We start from the raw sequence: 17514 nt of genomic DNA, 5'->3' as shown, positions 1-17514 counted from the left end.
GGATAGGGGCTGTCTGAGTGGAGAGATTGTCCTCTACTCCGCTTTCATCACAATTAAAAAAGTTGCTGTTGCAGAAAGCCGGCTTCCTCAATCACTTTAATATAAGCAAGCACGAAATGGCTGCCAGCTTGACACAAAATGAAGGAATGAAACGTTGGCACACAGGCCTGGTTGACACAGAGAGGCATGGAGGTGTAAATACAAAAGTTCCTAAATGGGGGTTTCACTGTTTATTACATTTGTGAGTATATTAAAATGTACTTTTTCAACTTTCAAATTTCAAATTGCGGGGGAAAGACATTTTTTTAGGGGGCTCTGCCTACGCATGGTGGTATAGTTAAAAGTCAATAGTGTTCTTGACCATGTATGCGCTATAAAAGTTTCATTCAACACTTATTACCACACCTGCCACCTGTGTGCTTCAATCAAAGAAGAAAGTTGGACCAAAACAAAAAATATATTTCAAGCCTCGTTCTCAAACATTTTCTTCCTGCCGTCCATTCCCGACTTGTCCTCGATGTTTTTACGCCAGTCCCCAACATCCCGCAGCTCCTTGTCCTTCAACGACATCAACGCGCTATCGTTAGCAACAACACGCCATCGTTAACATCATTGTTAGCAACAACTCATCATTGCTAGCATTATTGTTAGCAGCAACAGAACATCATTGGCATCATTGTTAGCAACAACAAGCCATCTTTAACATCATTGTTAGCAACAACACGCCATCTTTAACATTATTGTTAGCAACAACACGCCATCATTAACATTATTGTTAGCAACAACACGCCATCTTTAACATTATTGTTAGCGACAACACGCCATCATTAACATTATTGTTAGCGACAACACGCCATCATTAACATTATTGTTAGCGACAACACGCCATCATTAACATTATTGTTAGTGACAACACACCATCATTAACATTATTAATAGCAATAACACGCCATCATTAAAATTATTGTCAGTGACAACATGCCATTATTAACGTTATTGTTAGCAACAACACACCATCATTAACATTATTGTTAGCAACAACACGCCATCATTAACATTATTAATAGCAATAACACGCCATCATTAAAATTATCGTCAGTGACAACATGCCATTATTAACGTTATTGTTAGCAACAACACACCATCATTAACATTATTGTTAGCAACAACACGCCATCGTTAACATTATTGTTAGCGACAACACGCCATCGTTAACATTATTGTTAGCGACAACACGCCATCATTAACATTATTGTGAGCAACAACACGTCATCATTAATATTATTGTTAGCGTCAACACGCCATCATTAACATTATAGTTAGCGACAACACGCCATCATTAACATTATTGTTAGCGACAACACGCCATCATTAATATTGTTGTTAGCGACAACACGCCATCATTAATATTGTTGTTAGCGACAACACGCCATCATTAACATTGTCGTTAGGGACAACACGCCTTCATTAACATTGTCGTTAGCGACAACACGCCAATATTAACATTATTGTTAGCAATAACACGCCATCATTAAAATTATTGTTAGGGACAACACGTCATCATTAACATTATTGTTAGTGTCAACACGCCATCATTAACATTATTGTTAGCGACAACATCCCATCATTAACATTATTGTTAGCGACAACACACCATCATTAACATTATTGTTAGCAACAAGCCATCATTAACATTATTGTTAGCGACAACACACCATCATTAACATTATTGTTATAGACAACACGCCATCAATAACATTATTGTTAGTGACAACACGCCACCATTAATATTGTTAGCAATAACACACCATCATTAAAATTGTTGTTAGCGATAACACCCCATTATTAACATTACAGTTAGGAGCAAAAGAACATCATTGGCATTATTGTTAGCAACAACACGCCATCATTAACATTATTGTTAGTGACAACACGCCATCATTGATATTGTTAGCAATAACACACCATCATTAAAACTGTTGTTAGCGACAACACGCCATCATTAACATTGTTGTTAGTGACAACACGCCATCATTAACAATATTGTTAGCAATAACACACAATCATTAAGATTATTGTTAGCAACAAGCCGTCATTAACATTATTGTTAGCAACAACACGCCATCATTAACATTATTGTTAGCGCCAACACGCCATCAATAACATTATTGTTAGTAACAACACGCCATTATTAACATTATAGTTAGCAACAACACGCCATTGCTAGCATCATGGTTAGCAACAACATGCCATCATTAACATTATAGTTGGGAAAAAACATCATTGCTAGCATTATGGTTAGTAACACGCCATCATTAACATTATTGTTAGCAACAACACGCCATTCCTAGCATCATGGTTAGTAACAACAAGCAATCATTAACATTATTGTTAGCGAAAACATGCCATTGTTACCATCATCGTTAGCAATAGCACACCATCGTTAGCATTATTGTTAACAAGAACTCACAATAGTCAGCATCACTATTGTTAGCATTTTAGTTGGCAACAGCTGGCCATTGTTAGCATCATGGTTAGCAACAACTGGCTATTGTTAGCATCATGGTTAGCAACAACTGCCCATTTTTAGCATCATGGCTAGCAACCACTGGCCATCATTAGCATCATGGTTAGCAACAACTAGTCATTGTTAGCAACATCTAGCCATCGTTAGCATCATGGTTAGCAACAACTGGTATTTGTTAGCAACAACTGGCCATTGTTAGCATCATGGTTAGCAACAACTGGCCATTATTAGCATCATGGTGTACCCCGCCTTCCGCCCGATTGTAGCTGAGTTAGGCGCCAGCGCCCCCCGCGACCCCGAAAGGGAATAAGCGGTAGAAAATGGATGGATGGATGGATGGTTAGCATCATGGTTAGCAACAACTGGCCATTGTTAGCATCAGTGTTGGTTTAGTTACTGAAAACCAGTAACTAGTTAGTTACTCGTTACTTTATTTTAAAAGTAACTCAGTTACTAACTCAGTTACTTACACCAAAAAGTAATGCATTACTGTGAAAAGTAACTATTTAGTTATTTCTTTTTTTTTTTTTTAAAGGGTCCCATTATTGCCCTTTTAGCCTTCATTTCAGTACTGTTTCTCATGTTTTGTGGTCACGTTCTGTTTTGTTTTGGATTTATTAGGCACTCATGTTTGTTTTGTCACCATGCCAACCCATTATTTTTCACCTGTTATGTGTTCACGACTCACGCACCTGTCAACACTGCACCTATTTAAGCCTGTAGTTGCCAGGCAGTTAGCCTGGCGACATTACCCTTAATCACCCTCTATCACCTCCTACACACCCATGTTATCCATGCCGATGATCCATGCTCTTTCACAGTCCAAGTAAGTTTTTCGTTATTCATGCCATAGTGCACGTTTTTGTTTTATGACCATAGTTTTGCCTTAGTGCAAGTTTTGTTTTCATAGCTAAGTTTTGTACCTCCGTTGTGAGTGCCTTTCATTTGTTTCTTTTTTGAGTTATTAATTAAAAGATGTCCTTACCTTCACGCCATGTCCATTCCAATCGCTTTGCACCACGGGAAAACAAACCTCACCATAGTCCACGCCTTGACACTGTTATTGCACTGGAGAATAGGACTATCTGTCGATCAACTTGACATGCATTTGTATCACTGAACTCTGCTAAGCAATGTGGTCTACATACAACACACAAAGACAAAGATATGATTTAAAGGGCCAATTAATTTCGGGCCGGAACAAATTGACAAAACTATTTTAAATAGCTGTAACATGACATACGTAAGTAACAAACAGCATAATAACATGTCACAACACAGCTGTAAACCTGGCCTTATTACTCAAGGAAGGCACACATGACACGATTGTATGTAGGGTTGTCCCGATCCGATATTTGGATCGGGTCGGCCGCCGATATCTGCCAAAAAATGCGTATCGGCAAGGCATGGGAAAATGCCGATCCAGATCCAGTTTTTACAAAACTCCGGTCTGTGTTTTCCAACGCACCGATTTACATAACACATTCCACTCTTCTGCTGCTCCCTACACTCCGTTCCGCATTTTCCAGCACACCTTCAACACATCCACAGGTATGTGTTCTAACCGTTAGACAGCCGTGTGAATTAAAAATTACGGTAAAAATGTCAGCTGTGTGGGATTATTTTACCCTACAAAACGAAAAAGATGAAGAGGTGGAGTGCAAAACATGCCACATTAAAGTCAAGCGTGGTGGTAAAGTTGTAAGACATTTTAATGACTCTTGAGAGTGAGAGGCTTTTTAGCACTCATCATTGATGAACACAGGAGCATCTTGAAGTGCTCGTCTTTGTCAGAAAGAATCTCCCCATTATGCTTGGACTTCAATTGTTTACCCCCGCCCGACTGGGGCATACAATTGAAAGGAGTGTGTAGATGTTTTTTTTTTATTTTTTTTTTTAAGTTTACACTTGTTCAAAAGCAAGTATTGATGTTGAGTTGTAGACATTTTATCCCACTCAGGTTGTTTGTGTGTTTTTCTTTTTTTTAATAATGTGTACACCATCATTTGCACTTTATACTGTTCACTTTTTTCACTGTTTAATGATGCCATTTCTGTTTGACATGTATATTTTTTTCTATTTTGTGTTTATCCTTGAATACCACCCATTGTGTATTATTCAAACTCACCTAATTTAGCTGGCTAGTTATCAAGAGTACTAAAACCCTTTTCAACATGAATCCGACAACTAAGTAGGCTAAATAACTTTAAACTTTAATACATGCTCGAATAGGCAAGTATCGGTATCGGATCGAAAGTGCAAAAACAATATCGATATCGGATCGAATGTGCAAAAACCTGAATCGGGACATCCCTAATTGTATGTCATGTCACTATATACAGCAAACATACTGCTATACACACGCCTAACCAGGCCTTTTTCTCCCTCAAGGAATTGTGAAATAAAATCATGTCTTCAGGAGATCAACACTGTACTGAAGCCCAGAACACCTTATGTATTTCCCCAGTTTTAGTTTAGAGAAAAGGAAAGATTGACCTGGCCCACTAGGATCCCTCTTTATGTTTGTGAACTTTATAGTCTATACATTTAGAGTGATGTGATAATCTAACACTGTAGACGTCTATAATGAAAGAGTATATAGGAGAATTGACAGGGTGTGTGTACCTTCAGTGATGAATCATGAGCAGAGGCAGAGTTTGGAGTGTTTTCTTTAGCTTGCTTTCCATGTTTATGTACTCACTGTCTACTGTTTTCCAGCTGCCTGAAAGCGGGGGACTCCACTGTAGAAATAGCCTGCATGTCTTCTAGCACACACGCTGCAATGGCTCTATCAATGTTGTCCTGCCTCTGTGTGTCTCTCTTTACTAGCTTAATTGAAGCATGTTGCTTTTGTAGCTGTTTCAGCAGATTTGAATTTCTGTTTCGAGCAGTAGATAGGATCTTTGATCCAAGACACAACTTACATTTAACTAAAATATCCTTTTCTTTGTGCTTGACAAAAGAAAAGCAATGAGAATATCTCCGAGTTAAGAAACTCGGCTTCTGCTCCGCCATGATGTCTTGTTAGAAAACACAGACAAGCCCTCCGCCCACACTCACATGCAGCACGCCTCTCTCCTCTTCCTTGTGACACAGGAAGAATCAGAAGGACGACACTGCAACTCTCCAATAAGACACACTCAGATCTTCTCAGTTTCTAGCCGATACTACATAAAAAATAACGTAAAAAAAAACGCAGTAACGCATCATGTAGCAACGGTATTTGAGTTACTGAATATAAAAAATAGCGCATTAGACTACTAGTTACCGCCGAAAATAACTGCCTTACAGTAACGCCTGACTTAGTAACGCGTTAGTTCCAACACTGGTTAGCAGCAAGTGGCCATTGTTAGCATCAGGGTTAGCAACAAGTGGCCATTGTTAGCATGAGGGTTAGCAACAAGTGGCCATTGTTAGTACCATTGTTAGCAACAAGTGGCCATTGTTAGCAACACTGTTAGCATCATGGTTAGCAACAAGTGGCCATTGTTAGCATGAGGGTTAGCAACAAGTGGCCATTGTTAGTACCATTGTTAGCAACAAGTGGCCATTGTTAGCAACACTGTTAGCATCATGGTTAGCAACAAGTGGCCATTGTTGGTATCATTGTTAGCAACAAGTGGCCATTGTTAGCATCATGGTTAGCAACAAGTGGCCATTGTTAGCATGAGGGTTAGCAACAAGTGGCCATTGTTAGTACCATTGTTAGCAACAAGTGGCCATTGTTAGCAACACTGTTAGCATCATGGTTAGCAACAAGTGGCCATTGTTAGTATATTTGTTAGCAACAACTGGCCATTGTTAGCATCATGGATAGCAACAAGATGCCATAGTTAGTATCATTTTTAGCAACAAGTGGCCATTGTTAGCATCATGGTTAACAAGTGGCTATTGTTTGTATCATTGTTAGCAACGAGTGGCCATTGCTAGCATCACGGTTAGCAACAAGTGGCCATTGTTAGCATCATGGCTAGCAATAAGTGGCCATTGTTAGTATCATGGTTAGCAACAAGTGGCCATTGTTAGCATCATGGTTAACAACAAGTGGCTATTGTTAGTATCATTGTTAGCAATGAGTGTCCATTGCTAGCATCATGGTTAGCAACAAGTGGCCATTGTTAGCATCATGGTTGGCAACAAGTGGCCATTGTAAGTACCATTGTTAGTAACAAGTGGCCATTGTTAGCAACACTGTTAGCAACAAGTGGCCATTGTTAGCAACACTGTTAGCAACAAGTGGCCATTGTTGGCATCATGGTTAACAAGTGGCTATTGTTAGTATCATTGTTAGCAACGAGTGGCCATTGTTAGCATCATGGTTAGCAACAAGTGGCCATTGTTAGCATCATGGCTAGCAACAAGGGGCCATTGTTAGTATCATTTTTAGCAACAAGTGGCCATTGTTGGCATCATGGTTAACAACAAGTGGCTATTGTTAGTATCATTGTTAGCAATGAGTGTCCATTGCTACCATCAGGGTTAGCAACAAGTGGCCATTGTTAGCATCATGGTTAGCAACAAGTGGCCATTGTAAGTACCATTGTTAGCAACAAGGGGCCATTGCTAGCAACAGTGTTAGCAACAAGTGGCCATTGTTAGCATCATGGTTAACAACAAGTGGTCATTGTTAGTATTATGTATTGTTAGCAACAAGTGACCATTGTTGGCATCATGGCTAGCAACACGAGGCTATTGTTAGTATAATTTTTAGCAACAAAAGTGGCCATTGTTGGCATCATGGTTAACAAGTGGCTATTGTTAGTATCATTGTTAGCAACAAGTGTCCATTGTTAGCATCATGGTTAGCAAGAAGTGGCCATTGTTAGCATCATGGTTAACAACAAGTGGCTATTTTTAGTATCATTTTTAGCAATGAGTGTCCATTGCTAGCATCATGGTTAGCAACAAGTGGCCATTGTAAGTACCATTGTTAGCAGCAAGTGGCCATTTTTAGTATTATTGTTAGCAACAAGTGACCATTGTTAGCATCATGACTAGCAACAAGAGGCCATTGCTAGCATCATGGTTAAAAACAAGTGGCTATTGTTAGTATCATTGTTAGCAATGAGTGTCCATTGCTAGCATCATGGTTAGCAACAAGTGGCCATTGTTAGCATCATGGTTGGCAACAAGTGGCCATTGTAAGTACCATTGTTAGCAACAAGTGGTCATTGTTAGCAACACTGTTAGCAACAAGTGGCCATTATTAGCATCATGGTTAGCAACAAGTGGCCATTGTTCGTATTATTGTTAGCAACAAGTGGCCATTGTTCGTATTATTGTTAGCAACAAGTGGCCATTGTTAGCATCATGGCTAGCAACAAGAGGCCATTGTTAGTATCATTTTTAGCAACAAGTGGCCATTGTTGGCATCATGGTTAACAAGTGGCTATTTTTAGTATCATTGTTAGCAACAAGTGGCCATTGTTAGCATCATGGTTAGCAATGAGTGGCCATTGTTAGCATCATGGTTAGCAAGAAGTGGCCATGGTTGTAGTGTGACACGATGCTACAGGTGTGAAAGGTTGCAGAGTGAGATGTTCTTGCTGACTCACCTCATCTTTGACTTCCTTCTTGACCTGCTTGAGGTTGGCCCTCAGGTCCAAGTTGACGGTGTGCTTGGAGCCCAGCAGAGCTTTCAACATGGCGTCCGCAGACATGCGCACCTTCTTCAGGGTGGGCTTCCTGAACTTGCCCATCAAGTCTTGAACTTTAATTTTCAGATCTTCAATCTGGAAGACGTTCAGGTGTCACACCTTCACTTTTTACATCACCACATTCTACCCGCAGCTACTCCCCCACATGATCACATGAATGTGACGCTTATTATGACGAAAATGATGAAAAATCATGGATCCTGATACTTGACGCCATCTTAGAATTATGCTAACCTCTCTATGTTAGCATGCTAGAGTGTGTTGCTAGCATTTTGGCTAATTTTGTCGAATAAAATTGTGCTTTTCAATACTTGCCGCCCTCTTAGAAGCATGCTAACGTTTTCCGATGCCATCATGTTAACGTTAGCATGCCAATGCTCTCTGCTAGCCAAAAATCATGGATATTGATACTATCTTTGAAGTACGACAGCTTCCCCTATATTGACATACTAATGTTTTGTGTTAGCTTTTTTGCTAAACTTATTTGTTTAAAGCTAAAAACCATGGCTGGGGACCATCTTAGATATACGCTAACTTTTCCTACGTCGTCACGCTAACATTAGCTTGCTAATTTTCTTTGACATTTACCTTGAAAATCAAGGATTTTGATACTTGGCACCATTTTAGAAGTGTGCTAGCTTTCTTTTACATTAGCACGCATACAAGGTTGCCAGCATGTATGCTAATTGTATTAGTTTAAACCTAAAAACCAAGGCTTTTTAAGCTTGGGGCCACCTTAGTGTTTTGTATATTGTACAGGATTGATTGTTATTTTTATTGGATAGTAGTCTGTTTTTTTCAATTCAGTTTTTCCTTTATTACCACTTGTGTTATTTATTTTACCCCATATTTGTTCCCACAACCGCACTTTAAGTTGGAGTCTTTAATCTTGTTATATGCAAATATAATGACAATAAAGTCTATTATATTCTATAAATACGCTAACTTTTCCTCTACTGTAGCTCTAACGTCAGCCTGCTAAAATTTTATGCTAGCATTTTAGCTATTTTATTCGTTTGAACCTAAAAATCTTCCTCAAAGATGTGTGTGTGTGTGTGTTTATGAATGCTGGCGGATTGAAACCAAATCCATGAACTGACAACTGTTGCTGCTTCACAGCATATCATAGCAACCCCCAGCTAGCGTGCCAATGCTAATCCAGTGATGACATCATGCTGCTTAAAATACCTCCTTGTTACTTTTGTTGGCCTTCACCTCCAGGTCGTAGCGTTCCTCATCGATGACGTCGATTTTGTGATGGAGCTCACGACAACACTCCTGGATAACACACACACACACAGATGTCACTGAGTCTCACACACACACACACACACACACACACACACAAACACCTGCAGCTCTTGCATGTTGGTGGGTAGATCCAGAGGGGGGCAGCACTGAGCCATGTACCGCACTCTCTCCGCCTCACGCTCCCTCGACTCCTCCTCCAAGATACCTTTAGCAACAGCCAGCATCACACTCTGAACACACACACACACACACACACACACACACACACACACACACACACAAAAGTGTGTGTTGTAAAGCAGGTTTTGCCCTTAGCTTAACAGCTTTAAATTTGTTTGGCTTTTTTCAAGCTGCTTCTCAAAAGTCTCCTGGCGCCACCCAGTGGGTGCAGACTATTATAGCAGTTCAAGACACTGTACGTGTAGTATAGTATATACCAGGGGTGTCCTAATTGTTGCCTGAAACAAATGTTTTAACAGCCCGCTATCCATCCATCCATTTCTACCGCTTATTCCCTTTCGGGGTCGCGGGGAGCACTGGCGCCTATCTCAGCTACAATCGGGCGGAAGGCAGGGTACACCCTGGACAAGTCGCCACCTCATCGCAGGGCCAACACAGATAGACAGACAACATTCACACTCACATTCACACACTAGGGACAATTTAGTGTTGCCAATCCGCTAAACATTCTAAAATATATATATACACACATATATATATATACACATATATACATATATATATATATACATATACATATATATATACATATATATATATATATATATATATATATATACATATATATATATATACACACACACATATACATATATATATATATATATATATATATATATATATACATATATATATATATATATATACATATATTGGGGCTGCAAATCTTTGGGTGTCCCACGATTCGATTCAATATTGATTCTTGGGGTCACGATTCGATAATATATCGATTTTTTCGATTCGATTCGATTCTCGATTCAAAAACGATATTTTTCCGATTCAAAACAATTCTGTATTCATGCTAGCAGAGTAGTAGATTTAAAAAAAAAAAAAAAAGCTTTTATAATTGTAAAGGAAAATCTTTTATCAACTGATTGCAATAATCTAATTTTGTTTTAACTATTAAACGAACCAAAAATATGACTTATTTTATCTTTGTGAAAATAATGGACACAGTGTGTTGACAAGCTTATGAGATGCGATGCAAGTGTAAGCCACTGTGACACTATTGTTCTTTTTTTTATTTTTATAAATGTCTAATGATAATGTCAGTGAGGGATTTTTAATCACTGCTATGCTGAAATTATAACTAATATTGATACTGTTGTTGATATCATTCATTTTTGCTTCACTACTTTTGGTTTGTTCTGTGTCGTGTTTGTGTCTCCTCTCAATTGCTCTGTTTATCGCAGTTCTAAATGTTGCTGGGTCAGGTTTGGTTTTGGAATTGGATTGCATTGTTATGGTATTGCTGTGTAGTGGTTTGTTGGATTGATTCAAAAAATAAAAAAAACGATTTTAAAAAAAATTGAAAATCGATTCTTAATCGCACAATGTATTCGAATTGATTTTTTCCCACACCCCTAATATATATATACATATATATATATATATATATATATATACACACATACTATATATATATATATATATATATATATATATATATATATATATATATATATATATATATATATATATATATATATATATATATATATATATATATATATATATATATATATATATATATATATATACCCATCCATTTTCTCCTGCTTATTCCCGGGCGGAAGGCGGGATACATACACACACACACACACATACATATATACATATACATTATATATATATGTATATATATATGTATATATATATATATATATATATATATATATATATATATATATATATATATATATATATATATATATATATATATACGTATATATATATATATATATATACACATATATATACATACATATATATACACATGCACACATATAAACAACATATAAAAGTGACTAAAAGTGTAAACAGGTGTAATGTAACGATACAAAGTTGTCATTTTGACTCTAATATCACAAAGCTGTTTTTCTTTAAAACTGCCGTTGCTCAAAAAATAATAATGAATCAAGATCAATGTTGTTATGAATTATTGACATATTTAAGGCTCCAATGACGTCACATTGAAATATTTTTTGGGGGTGGAAATTATGCATATTGTGTGTGTTTTCCATATAAAAAACAATTTTTCTTTCATAAAAAGGGCACAAAACAAATGTTAAAAATATTTTTACAAATATAATCATAGATAGATCTGAAGCTGACCTAGAGATTTAAGCGTTGAACGGGTCAAGCGGTAGGAAATGGATGGATGGTGTTGAAAAGGAAAAGAAAATAACATATATGCTTTATTTGAACACTTTTATGAGTGGGTCGCCGAGACTTTTAGTGAGTTTTAAAAAAAGTCATACATTTAAAAAAAATAACAAATAAATAATAATAATAATACAATACAATACAATACAATACAATACCAACTTTATTTATAAAGCCCTTTAAAATTAACCAGAGTTGAAAAACACAGGGCTGTACTCCACAAAGAAATAAAAGCAAAGGACAGACAAAAAAACAACATTTAAAACAGAAGTAAAATACACATTGAAAAAGCAAATACAAACCACCCCAAGAACAACCCGCTAGACAAAAAGCAATTAAAAAGTTAAAAACAGTTTAAAGTGTAATACTGGGTTAAAAGCCAGTGAATAAAAATGGGTTATAATAATAATAATAGTTGTAATAATAATGAATCTGAATTTCTAGGAGTTATTGACCTATTTAAGGCTTAACTTACTTCACATCAGTGATTCCCATTTGACATTTTAAGGGCAAAACATTATATATTTTTGCAATATTTTATTTGATGTTGTTTTTTTACAAAAAAAAAGCATGAAAAAAAATAAAAAAAATACAAACTATTTTGACTGATAGCTCTATGTGACATGTAATAAAACACTATAGTAATGGATTAAAAAAATTGTGTATTAAGGCTCCAATTTCTGCACATTAAATATTCCTCAATGAAAAGCTAAAAAAAAATTGTTCTTGTTTTTTTGCAAAAAAAAAAAAAGGAGGATAAAATAACAACAAAAAAACTTTATATATCGACAGATAGACCTAAAATTGATTGAGAGATTTAAGCGTTGAAAGTAAATAAAAATTAATATGTATATTTAAGATAAGATCACGGGTACAAGCGGCCAAAATGAGTTTCCTCCGCCATGTGGCGGGGCTCTCCCTTAGAGATAGGGTGAGAAGCTCCGCCATCCGGGAGGAACTCAAAGTAAAGCCGCTGCTCCTCCACATCAAGAGAAGCCAGATGAGGTGGTTCGGGCATCTGGTCAGGATGCCACCCGAACGCCTCCCTAGGGAGGTGTTTAGGGCACGTCCAACCGGTAGGAGGCCACGGGGAAGACCCAGGACACATTGGGAAAACTATGTCTCCCAGCTGGCCTGGGAACGCCTCGGGATCCCCCGGGAAGAGCTAGACGAAGTGGCTGGGGAGAGGGAACTCTGGGCTTCCCTGCTTAGGCTGCTGCCCCCGCAACCCGACCTCGGATAAGCGGAAGAAGATGGATGGATGGATGGATGGATGGATGTATATTTTCTGACTTTTCAAAACATTTTTATGACTGAGAAAGTACAAGCGGTACAAAATGTATGGATATATATGTATATCCATACATTTTCTACCGCTTATTCCCTTTGGGGTCGCGGGCGGCGCGGATGCCTATCTCAGCGGGCGGAAAGTCGCCACCTCATCACAGGCCAACACAGATAGACAGACAACATTCACACTCACACACTAGGGCCCATTTAGTGTTGCCAATCAACCTATCCTCAGGTGCATGTTTTTGGAGGTGGAGGGAAGCCGGAGTACCCGGAGGAAACCCACGCAGTCACGGAGAGGACATGCAAACTCCACACAGAAAGATCCCGAGCCCGGGATTGAACCCTGACCACTCAGGACCTTCGTATTGTGAGGCAGACGCAATAACCCCTCTACACAGTGCTGCCCCAATAAATATATATATATATATATACACACATATATATATATACATGTATGTACGTATACATATATACACATACATACATACATACATACATACACACATATATATATATATACATGTATGTACGTATACATATATACACATACATACATATATATATATATATATACACATACATATATTTATATACATATATACTGTACATACACATATATATAAACATATATACACACATATAATATATATACGCATATACTGTATATATATATACACAGATATATTTACTGTATATACACGTGTATATATACATATATACACATTAACACATACGTATTTAAATATATATATATATATATATATATATATACACACACACACATACGTATAAGTATACATATATACACATATGTATACTGTATATATGTATTTCAGCTTTTCAGTGTGCAACCCTCAATGGAAAAAGTGTGGACACCCCTGCTCTAAATAGTATAGCATAGTACATGTAGTGTAGTATTGTATAAAGTAGTACAGTGTATAGGCATTGCCAGCTCGCCTCCCGGGAGAAGCTAAATTACGTGCCTTTGGAGAGGGAAGACGGGGCTGCTCTGCTTATGCTGCTGGCTGCACAACCCAACCTCGGATAAGTGGAAGAAGATGAATGGATAGACGGAGTATAATACATTTCAAGTTTAGCGTCATATTACCAGTGTAGTACTGTAGTATTAGTGTAGCTCTCTTCTTTTCATGCGTTTTTTGCCTTCTATCGCAACAAGGGCTGGGACACTGACTTCCGCGCTGCTTTTTTGCGATCTTTTGGATCTGCCCCGTGGAGCATTTGTCAAGTTTGCACCAAAAAACGGCCGCGGAGCTAACGTTGAGTACTAGTATAGCATACTAATAGTAGAGTATACAATATTGACTATAACATTAGTACTGCAAAGTTCTGTGAGGTGTAATGATACTCGTATAGTTTTATAGTACCAGTACTGTATAGTGTAATAATACTAGTATTGTCTCAAAGTATTATTGTATAATTTAATGTGAAAAAAAACTGGCATAATTCAGTAGTTTTAGTACTGTACAGTTTATACCTTGAGGTGATGTTTGCGACTGGATGACATCTTCTTCCTGAAAGAGTTAACGGGAAATCAAAAAGTCAGACTTTAAAGTGAAAAAGTAGTCAATATTTTAAAGATTTCAGGGAAACAAAGTGTGATTAGTGATCAGGTCATATCTTACTACACACATATCTTATTAGAACATACTGTAATGTATTACTACTAATATATTCTCTGCGTGTTGTTGTCGTCATGGAAACCTTTCTACCATAAAGGTTTTGGATGAACGTATGTCTTCAAAAGTTAAAAATATATATATTTTGAATACTAATGTCTCCTTAGAACAGTGGTTCTCAAATGGGGGTACGTGTACCCCTGGGGGTACTTGAAGGTATGCCAAGGGGTACGTGAGATTTTAAAAAAATATTCTAAAAATAGCAACTATTCAAAAATCCTTTATAAATATATTTATTGAATAATACTTCAACAAAATATGAATGTAAATTCATAAACTGTGATAAGAAATGCAACAATGCAATATTCAGTGTTGACAGTTACATTTTTTGGTGGACATGTTCCATAAATATTGATGTTAAAAATCTATTTTTTGTGAAGACCTGTTTAGAATTAAGTTCATGAATCCAGATGGATCTCTATTACAATCCCCAAAGAGGGCGCTTTAAGTTGATGATTACTTCTATGTGTAGAAATCTTTATTTCTAATTGAATCACTTGTTTATTTTTCAACAAGTTTTTAGTTATTTTTTATATCTTTTTTTTCCAAATAGTTCAAGGAAGACCACTACAAATGAACAATATTTTGCACTGTTATACAATTTAATAAATCAGAAACTGATGACATAGTGCTGTATTTTACTTCTTTATCTCTTTTTTTCAACCAAAAATGCTTTGTTCTGATTAGGGGGTACTTGAATTAAAAAAATGTTCACAGAGGGTACATCACTGAAAAAAGTTTGAGAACCACTGCCTTAGAACAGTGGTTCTCAAATGGGGGTACGCTTATCCCAGGGGGTACTTGAAGGTATGCCAAGGGGTACGGGAGATTTTTTTTAAAATATTCTAAAAATAGCAACCATTCAAAAATCCTTTATAAATATATTTATTGAATGATACTTCAAAAAAATATTGACGGCTACATTTTTTGGTGGACATGTTCCATAAATATTGATGTTAAAAATGTCTTTTTTTGTGAAGACCTGTTTAGAATTAAGTTCATGAATCCAGATGGATCTCTATTACAATCCCCAAAGAGGGCACTTTAAGTTGATGATTACTTCCATGTGTAGAAATCTTTATTTATAATTGAATCACTTGTTTATTTTTCAACAAGTTTTTAGTTATTTTTTATATCTTTTTTTCCAAATAGTTCAAGGAAGACCACTACAAATGAGCAATATTTTGCACTGTTATACAAGTTAATACATCAGAAACTGATGACATAGTGCTGTATTTTACTTCTTTATCTCTTTTTTACAACCAAAATGCTTTGCTCTGATTAGGGCGTACTTGAATTAAAAAAATGTTCACAGGGGGTACATCACTGAAAAAAGGTTGAGAACCACTGTTTTAAGGCAGTGGTTCTCAACCTTGTTTTAAGGCAGTGGTTCTCAACCTTTTTTCAGTGAATTTTTTTTTAATTCAAGTACCCTCTAATCAGAGCAAAGCATTTTTGGTTGAAAAAAAGAGATAAAGAAGTAAAATACAGCACTATGTCATCAGTTTCTGATTTATCAAATTGTATAACAGGGCAAAATATTGCTCATTTGTAGTGGTCTTTCTTGAACTATTTGGAAAAAAAGATATAAAAATAACTCAAAACTTGTTGAAAATTAAATAAGTGATTCAATTAGAAATAAAGATTTCTACACATAGAAGTAACTTAAAGTGCCTTCTTTGGGTATTGTAATAGAGATCCATCTAGATTCATGAACTTAATTGTAAACATTTCTTCACAAAAAAAGAAATCTTTAACATCAATATTTATGGAACATGTCCACCAAAAAATCTAGCTGTCAACACTGAATATTGCCTTCCGCCCGATTGTAGCTGAGATAGGCGCCAGCGCCCCCCGCGACCCCAAAAGGGAATAAGCGGTAGAAAATGGAAAATGGATGTTTTTTTTCACAGTTTATTAACTTACATTCATATTTTGTTGAATTATTAGTCAATAAATATATTTATAAAGGATTGTTGCTATTTAAAAAAAAAATCACACGTACCCCTTGGCATACCTTCAAGTACCCCTAGGGGTAAGCGTACCCCATTTTGAGAACCACTGCCTTAGAAGACATAAATTGTATTGTGTACAATTTAACAGAAATAAGTTGTACTTACTCCGACATCTTGTGAGCGGTTTGAGTTGAGTTCACACCTGAAAACAATTTAGCTGTCATAAAAACACAATTTTTTAATTAGAAAACTTCAAATTATACAGTCATTATTATCATTTTCAATGGCGAAATGTAATTTAATTTCATGTCATTTAAACTACAATACATAAATAAAAACATCCTATTAATTAAAAATCAATTAATTGAGCAATAGAGCCATTTCACAAGCCAACATTAGCAAATATGAATATGTTAAATAAAGCGAGTGAAAACAGCTTTGACAGAAATAAAAAGAATAATCAATTTAAAGAAAAAATGATGTGTTTTCTTACCTTTAAGAGCAGACGAAAAAGAGAAACAAGTTAGATAAACACGAAGCTAGCTTTTTATTCAATTCCCAATCCAGGAAGTAGACACCTCCTATCTCTTTATGGACCAATCAGCTTCCTGCTTACGGAAGGCTACAGTTGGAATGGACCAATCAGCTCGCAGCATCTATGCCACAACGAGGAAAGCCATGGAAGGTTCTAGAAGGAACAGCTGGAAGACGATGAAAGCTCATTCTTA

At 36.6% G+C, this 17514-nt stretch overlaps 1 protein-coding gene across 1 annotated transcript; it reads right to left on the bottom strand.

Annotated features, from left to right (window-relative positions):
- Nucleotides 1-215: 215 nt before the first annotated feature.
- LOC133549198 (troponin I, fast skeletal muscle-like) lies at nucleotides 216-17329 on the bottom strand. Its single transcript, XM_061894390.1, has 7 exons — nucleotides 17280-17329; nucleotides 16952-17003; nucleotides 14630-14666; nucleotides 9537-9665; nucleotides 9373-9462; nucleotides 8083-8259; nucleotides 216-558 (listed from the first exon to the last, which is right to left on the bottom strand). Exons 2-7 carry the CDS (start codon nucleotides 16957-16959, stop codon nucleotides 463-465), a joined length of 537 nt encoding a protein of 178 aa, XP_061750374.1. The 5' UTR covers nucleotides 16960-17003; nucleotides 17280-17329; the 3' UTR covers nucleotides 216-462.
- Between the last annotated feature and the right edge of the window lie 185 nt (nucleotides 17330-17514).

Source organism: Nerophis ophidion, linkage group LG03 (genome assembly GCF_033978795.1).
Source record: "Nerophis ophidion isolate RoL-2023_Sa linkage group LG03, RoL_Noph_v1.0, whole genome shotgun sequence".
Lineage (NCBI taxonomy): Eukaryota > Metazoa > Chordata > Actinopteri > Syngnathiformes > Syngnathidae > Nerophis > Nerophis ophidion.
This window is presented reverse-complemented; position numbering and strand designations above follow the sequence as displayed.